This window comes from Pristiophorus japonicus, chromosome 19 (genome assembly GCF_044704955.1).
Source record: "Pristiophorus japonicus isolate sPriJap1 chromosome 19, sPriJap1.hap1, whole genome shotgun sequence".
In the NCBI taxonomy this organism is placed as follows: domain Eukaryota; kingdom Metazoa; phylum Chordata; class Chondrichthyes; family Pristiophoridae; genus Pristiophorus; species Pristiophorus japonicus.
Window position 1 is genome coordinate 61,564,865 of NC_091995.1, and position 7,574 is coordinate 61,572,438.

Sequence of the window (7,574 nt, forward strand, 5' to 3'; positions counted from 1 at the left end):
CCCTGAGAGATCAAACCCAAACACATTGCCTCTCTGAAAGAGCGACACAAACGCATCACCCTTTAGACTCAACTAACGAATTATTTCCTGCACAACTGTGTGCGAACCTTTGAAGTTCTAGCTGTAGATTTAGTTTTGAAATCTCCGATAAGCTGCTTCACTGTCCGGTTCGACCACAGCGTCGCTGGAATTTCCCGCCCAAAAACTACAAACACTCTCCCTGGTCGCTCTTTCCCTTTGCACCTCCTGCCGAAGTAAGAGCTTGTTTAGGGGCTGAGACTCAGATTTCAGTCACACGTTCTCTCTCGCAAGCCCTTTTCAAGTTTATTTTTCAATACTTGTTGCGGGTCAGTCCGTTTATTAACCCGAGACTCCCCGCAGTGTAACAACCCAGAATGGGAGTGCTTACAGAGACCAGAGCCAGGGCACTCTGTCCCTCTTCGCTTTTCACAGAGGGACTCCCAGTTCTGGTCTCACTCCCACCCTTGCGGAGGATCGATCGATAATCTATGAAACCCAACTTTTACAAAGATTGAGTTGGAATGTATCCCGTTACAGAATCAGTGGTGATTCATTCCTGCCCATTTCAGACAGTTTGAAATAAGAGCGGAATTTAATCCTGATTGTAACAGCTTGGAACTTGCAAGGGAAATATAGAATAAGACAAATGGAAATAAAACCTTTTGGGAAATATTTGACTAATGGTGATTTTATTAAAATTGTGCGCTATTTTCAAAATTATTGGCGTGGTTTTTGAATTAATGAAATTCACCACAGGGCGACCAATCACAAGTTCGCTCCCTGCATTCCTCCAGAATGTATAAGAAGGGCAGATGTGGGAGGAATTTCTCAATCTTTCTCTGGACGTGTGGATTGTGGAAATGTCTGGAAGAGGATAAAGCGGCGGTAACGCTCGAGCCAAGGCCAAGTCTCGGTCCTCCCGGGCCGGACTGCAGTTCCCTGTGTGCCGTGTTCACAGGAGCCTCCAGAAGGGGAACTACGCTGAGTGTGTGGGTGCCGGAGCCACGGTCTATGTGGCTGCTGTGCTCGAGTATCTGACCGCTGAAATCCTGGAGATGGCTGGCAATGCCGCCAGCGTCAACAAGAAGTCCCGCATCATCCCAGACACCTGCAGCTGGCCATCCGCAATGACGAGAAGCTCAACAAGCTGCTGCGAAAAGTGACCATCGCTCAGGGCGGGGTACTGCCTAATATCCAGGCTGTGCTGCTGCCCAAGAAAACCACCAGCACTTCCAAGAGCAGGTAAAGCGGACAGGATTTAATCTAATAACCAAAAGGCTCTTTTCAGAGCCACCTACAGTATCTATGAAAGGGCTGGTTACTTTTCTATGGATCTCAGTTTTCCCCGATCTAATTTAATATTCAATCTCTGCAATTAAACTGGGAGTTTGCTGATCAGAAATGAGCCTCAGACATTCTCAGTTATAAGCATGAATATCTAGAAGACCAGATCACCAAACAGTGCCGCATGTTTGCTGTTAGCCGATATTCACATGAGTGTATCAATATAGAGAGGGACTGGCTTCAGAGAAATACAAAACAGACGGAACCGGAACGTGAGACCGCCCGTCATTGAACACGTTGTTATAAGAGCCGAATATGAACGGGTTAAGAGTCGAGTATAAAGTGAATGAGCGGTTGATGGGCTCATCGTCTCTTATTGGGGCAATAATTCCATAGCAAGAAGTTTTTACATCCTGAACACAGTGATCCATGCAGACTTTCACCCTTTTAATTTGCACACAGGATGGAACCAGAATTACAGTTCTGGTTAATTCAAAATATTCCGAATAGTATACCAGCTTTCCCCGCAGTCAGAGCTGGGTTAAAGGTGAGATACAATTGCACCTCGTCCGCTCTCTGGAATCTATCTCGGTATGTGCAGTGGGATGAATTCAGTATCAGAGCTCTCACTTATAGTTACCGACCCACATTGGGCGGGTGCAGTCGGTATTACTGGGCATCTCACTCACATTTAAACCTGGATCAAACCCGCACTGTCAGATATTCACCGTCTGCACTATATAAACCCAGTTACAGTAAAACTACAAGACCAGCATGGTGTGTGCACAGGCCAGTTTGCCTGGCGCCGGTCGCAGCTCTTTCCTTTGCTGATTTGGTGGCTCTGAACAAAGCGGTTGTTGCACTTGGTGCTGATGGTTCGACCTGGGCAGGGGGGCTCTCGGCGCGCTCCCCGCGGATGCAGCGGGCCAGCTGGATGTCTTTGGGCAGAGGAAACATTACAAGGACACCCTCAAAGCCTCCCTGATAAAATGCAACATCCCCACCTGGCAGTTCCTGACCAAGTGGAGGAAGTGCATCCGGGAGGGCGCTGAGCACCTCGAGTCTCGTCGTTTCAATGCAGAAATCAAGCGTAGGCAGCGGAAAGGGAAAGGGCGTTGGCAAACCTGTCCCACCGTCCCTTACCCTCAATGACTATCCGCCCACCTGTGACAGGGACTGTGGTTCTCGGATTGGATTTTTCAGTTAGAAAGGACTCATTTTTACAGTGGAAGCAAGTCTTCCTCGATTCCAAGGGACTGCCGGTGGTGAAGAATGCGGAGCCTCCTTTTACAGTGTCTGTGAGGTTCCGCCCCGGGGCTGTGATTGGTAACAGCCCAACCGCCATTCAAGTTTGAACCAATCACCGAGAGCGAAAGGGAAAGGCGGGGATTACTGGGCCATGATTTCCTGAAATGAAACTGACAGTTCGTCAATTTCAAAAAGGCCGCCAATTTCAGAGTATCAACGAACAGAGTTTAAAGAAACTATAATTTCCCGCCGGCAACTTAAGAATCCCGCTCTTTATAACCTCGATGATGCCCCATTGTAACTCATCAATTCATTCTCTTTAACATTCCGGTATGAAATCTGTCCTATTCCCTGAGAGGTCTGTACCGGGCGGGAATAATTCCCCGGTCACTGTATCATGTAAACACAAAGTCCCGCATCAATCCCGCCAGTGCCGTCCCGTTTAACCGGTTCTCACACATGACATGACTGCTCTGTCAGTGAGGCGGTGGGTGGCTCTTTGTGTTGTGTCCGGGGGAAAGGGTCGAGTTGTTTAGCCGGCGAATTCATAGAGAGTGCAGCCCTGCCGTTTCAGATCGTACACCATATCCATGGCAGTGACCTCTTGCGCTTGGCGTGCTCGGTGTAGGTGACCGCGTCCCTGATCACATTCTCCAGGGAAACCTTCAGCACTCCGCGGCTCTCCTCGTAGATCAGGCCCGAGATCCGCTTGACACCGCCACGGCAAGCCAGGCGGCGGATGGCGGGTTTGGTGATGCCCTGGATGTTATCACGGAGCACTTTACGGTGCCGCTTGGCTCCGTCTTTGCCCAGTCCTTTGCCTCCTTTACCACGGCCAGACATGACGATTCTTCACTCAAACTTTCGCTGGATGAGAAACGAACTGCTCCTGGCTCCTTTTTATAGAGCTGGCCCCGACCTGACTGAGAAAGTGCAGAGAGTGAGGGGCGGGAAGGGGAGGAGACAGAGCGAGAGATTAAACAGAGAGCGCGGCAGGGGAAGAGACAGAGTAAAGATTGAGAGACAGAGCAGAGTGCAGCCTCTGATCTTCCAGCTCCACCTCCAGCTTTCTGCAACCGCCAACCTCACATTGTTTTCTCCACAATAGAACCGATACACAGCGCTCCGCACAAACCCTTACAGACTCGGAATTCATATTCAAGGCTTCCAGGAGCCAGAAGCTTTTAAATAAGGTCCCTTTACAATTAACACTCACGATTATTCCCTCCGATATAGTCCCTTCCCTGTCAATCTCAGACCTTATTCCATCTCCTCTCACAGACAGGTTAAGCAGTTTACAAACACCTTATTCCAGCTGATTTGGAGAATCTGCTGTTTGGGGATTGAGTTGTGAGGCGGGGTATTGCCGTCAGTACCACCGTCTCACAAAGACTCTACCCCTGAATCTGTGAAATGACAATGACCAGGAACTGAGACTGGAGCCGAACACAAAACCCCAGTTAAAGTGAGGCCAGGGCCGGACATCCCATTCTCTGTGTGTTTTACTGCAGACACTGCGGGAGGTGTGGGTGCAGACACTGGGGGAGGGGTGGGTGCAGACACTGGGGTAGGGGTGGGTGCGGACACTGGGGGAGGGGTGCGTGCAGGCACTTGGGGAAGGAGTGGGTGCATACACTGGGGGAGGGGTGGGTGCAGACACCGGGGGAGGGGTGGGTGCAGACACTGGGGGAGGGGTGGTTGCGGACACAGGGGGACGGTTTGGGTGCGGACACTGAGGGAAGGGTAGATGCAGACACTGGCGGAGTGGTGGGTGCAGACACTGGGGGAGGCGGTGATGCAGACAGTAGGGGTCGGGAGGGTGCAGACACTGGGAGAGAGGTGGGTGCAGACAATGAGGGAGGGGTGTGTGCAGACACCGGGGGAGGGGTGGCTGCAGACACTGGGGGAGGGGTGGTTGCGGACACTGGGGGAGGGGTGGGTGCGGACACTGGGGGAAGGGTAGATGCAGACACTGGGGGAGTGGTGGGTGCAGACACTGGGGGAGGCGGTGATGCAGACAGTAGGGATCGGGAGGCTGCAGACACAGGGGGAGGGGTGAGTGCCGACACTGGTGGAGGGGTGGGAGCAGACACTGGGGGAGGGGGAGGTGCAGACACTGGGGGAGGGGGTGATGCAGACAGTAGGGGTCGGGAGGGTTCACACACTGGAGTAGGGGTGAGTGCAGACTGTAGGGGTCGGGTGGGTGCGGACACTGGAGGAGGGGTAGGTGCAGACACTGTGGGAGGGGTGGGTGCAAACACAGTGGGAGGGGTGAGTGCAGACACTGTGGGAGGGGAGGGTGCGGACACTGGGGGAAGGGTAGATGCAGACACTGGGTGAAGGGTAGATGCAGATACTGGGTGAGTGGTGGGTGCAGACACTGGGCGAGGCGGTGATGCAGACAGTAGGGATCGGGAGGGTGCAGACACAGGGGGAGGGGTGAGTGCAGACACTGGCCGGGGGGTGGGAGCAGAAACTGGGGGAGGTGGAGGTGCAGACACTGGGGGAGGGAGTAATGCAGACAGTAGGGGTCGGGAGGGTTCAGACACTGGGGGAAGGGTGAGTGCAGACTGTAGGGTTCGGCTGGGTGCGGACACTGGGGGAGGGGTAGGTGCAGACACTGGGGGAGGGGTGAGTGCAGACTGTAGGGGTCGGGTGGGTGCGGACACTGGTGGAGGGGTAGGCGCAGACACTTAGGGGAGGGGTGGGTGCAGACACTGCGGGAAGGGTGGGTGCACACACTGGGGGAGGGTTCGGTGCAAACACTGGGGGAGGGGTGGTTCAGACACCGGGGGAAGGGTGGGTGCAGACACTGGGGGAGGGGTGGTTGCGGACACTGGGGGAGGGGTGGGTGCAGACACTGGGGGAAGGGTAGATGTAGACACTGGGGGAGTGGTGGGTGCAGACACTGGGGGAGGCGGTGATGCAGACAGTAGGGGTCAGGAGGGTGCAGACACTGGGAGAGGTTTGGGTGCAGACACTGGGAGAGGGGTGGGTGCAGACACCGAGGGAGGGGTGGGTGCAGACACTGGGGGAGGGGTGGGTGCAGACACTGGGGGAGGGGTGGTTGCAGACTCAGTGGGAGGGGTGAGTGCAGACACTGGGGGAGGGGTGAGAGCAGACACTGGGGGAGGGGGAGGTGCAGACACTGGGGGAGGGGTTGATGCAGACACTAGGGGTCGGGAGGGTTTAGACACTGGGGGAGGGCTAGGTGCAGACACTGGGGGCAGGGTGGTTAAAGACACTGGGAGAGGGGTGGGTGCAGACACTGGGGGAGGGGTGGGTGCAGACACTGGGTGAGGGGTTGATGAAGACAGTAGGGGTCGGGAGGGTTTAGACACTGGGGGAGGGCTGAGTGCAGACTGTAGGAGGCGGGAAGGTGCCGGCACTGGGGGAGGGGTGAGTGCAGACACTGGGGGAGGGGTGGATGCAGACACTGGGAGAGTGGTGGGAGCAGACACTGGAGGAGGGGTGGGTGCAGACACTGGGAGAGGGGTGGGAGCAGACACTGGGGGAGGGGTGAGTGCAGACACTGGGGGAGGGGTGATTGCAGACACTGGGGGAGGGGCGTGTGCAGACACTGGGGTTGGGGTAAGTGCAGACACTGGGGGAGGGGTGGGTGCAGACACTGGGTGAGGGGTGGGTGCAGATACTGGGGGAGGGGTGGGTGAAGCTAATGTCAGTGAGTCACCATAGATCCTGGGATCATTTCCAATGATTTATGTCTGGAATCTGAGCCCGGCCCCGGGACAGGGATCATTTGATTCCGGGATGAACTCTTTTCAGAGAGGTGTGGGTGGCTCTGAGAGAGCCTTTGCGTTCAGATGTTTTCAAGTTGCCCTTTTTATTTACTTTTTGGCCGCTGCTTTCTTGGTCTTTGTTAATTTGTGTGTGGCCTTGGCCCTCGGTTTCTCCACCTTTTTGGCCGCCTTCACCTTTGCGCCTGTGGCCTTCTTGGGGCACTTGGGCTTCTTTGCCGGCGCCTCCTTCCCAGCCAGTGCTTTCGCTGTCTTTTTTGACGTTGGCGCCTTTTTGGTGCTCGTTTGCTTGGCTGGAAATTCTTGTCTGGAGGTTTCTTCACCTTCCTTCCCACTTTCCCCGGGGTTTCCATCTCAGCGACTTTGAAGGATCCCGAGGCGCCCATGCCCTTGATCTGCTTCAGGGACCATTTGTCACATTCCTCTTGATACTGAACCTGATCAGGGACCCGCGCTTCTCCACATCGACTGCTTTGGCAGCCAGAGCCTTCTTTATCGCGGCCAGGGACATCCCCTTCCGATCACTGCCATCGGCCAAAACCTTGAGGATCTGTTCGCCCAACTTGGGACCGGCTGGCTTGGAGCGGGGAGCCTTGGTTTGAGCGGCGGCGGTAGGAGGGGCCTTTTCGGCCGCTGCAGTATCAGTCATGTCCGCGACTCTGTGGAAAATCTCTCTGACAGTCAGAGCTGGGTCAGAAATGAAACGAAAGACGGCGACACAGAGCAACTTAAAGGCAGCGAGCGGTCGGAGCGGAGACATCCTGCTGTCAGCTCCCCGCCCCTCCAGGCTCTCTGTGTTTCTCTCTCCTCACTAACTCTCCGATTCCAATTCAACTCGGGCCCTCCAGATTCCCAGACAGGTCTCTTTCTCTCCCCAAGACCGGGATTTTTGCTTTCGAGAAAGTTCCATCCGAATGGAAGGCAGCAATTTCGATTTAAACCCGTTTCCTTGCTGCACTGGTCGCGCTCTCTCAGCTGATCGCGGATATTTTCTCTTTTTCGACAGAAATTTGAAATCAAATCAAACTTTGTGTTTAATTCTAGCTTCAGGCCTGAACAGGGCAGCAGGGCGATCCTGTGACAGGGAAAACTTTGAATTTTACAATCACAGGATGGCTGGCTTAACCCATCTCTGCTTTAAGTTGTTATATTGTTCGAATGCAGAAATATGTTTGACTAACATGAAAATACAAATGATGTGCTCACCGCCTCTGCGGCCTCTCTTTGTCACTCTCTCTCCTCCGAAAATATAACAGTAACTGG

General features: G+C 54.3%; 1 protein-coding gene across 1 annotated transcript; it reads right to left on the bottom strand.

Annotated features, from left to right (window-relative positions):
* Positions 1-6,401: 6,401 nt before the first annotated feature.
* LOC139230246 (histone H1-like) lies at positions 6,402-6,960 on the bottom strand. The gene is made up of 2 exons (XM_070862078.1): positions 6,749-6,960; positions 6,402-6,645 (listed from the first exon to the last, which is right to left on the bottom strand). Exons 1-2 carry the CDS (start codon positions 6,958-6,960, stop codon positions 6,402-6,404), a joined length of 456 nt encoding a protein of 151 aa, XP_070718179.1.
* Positions 6,961-7,574: the final 614 nt, after the last annotated feature.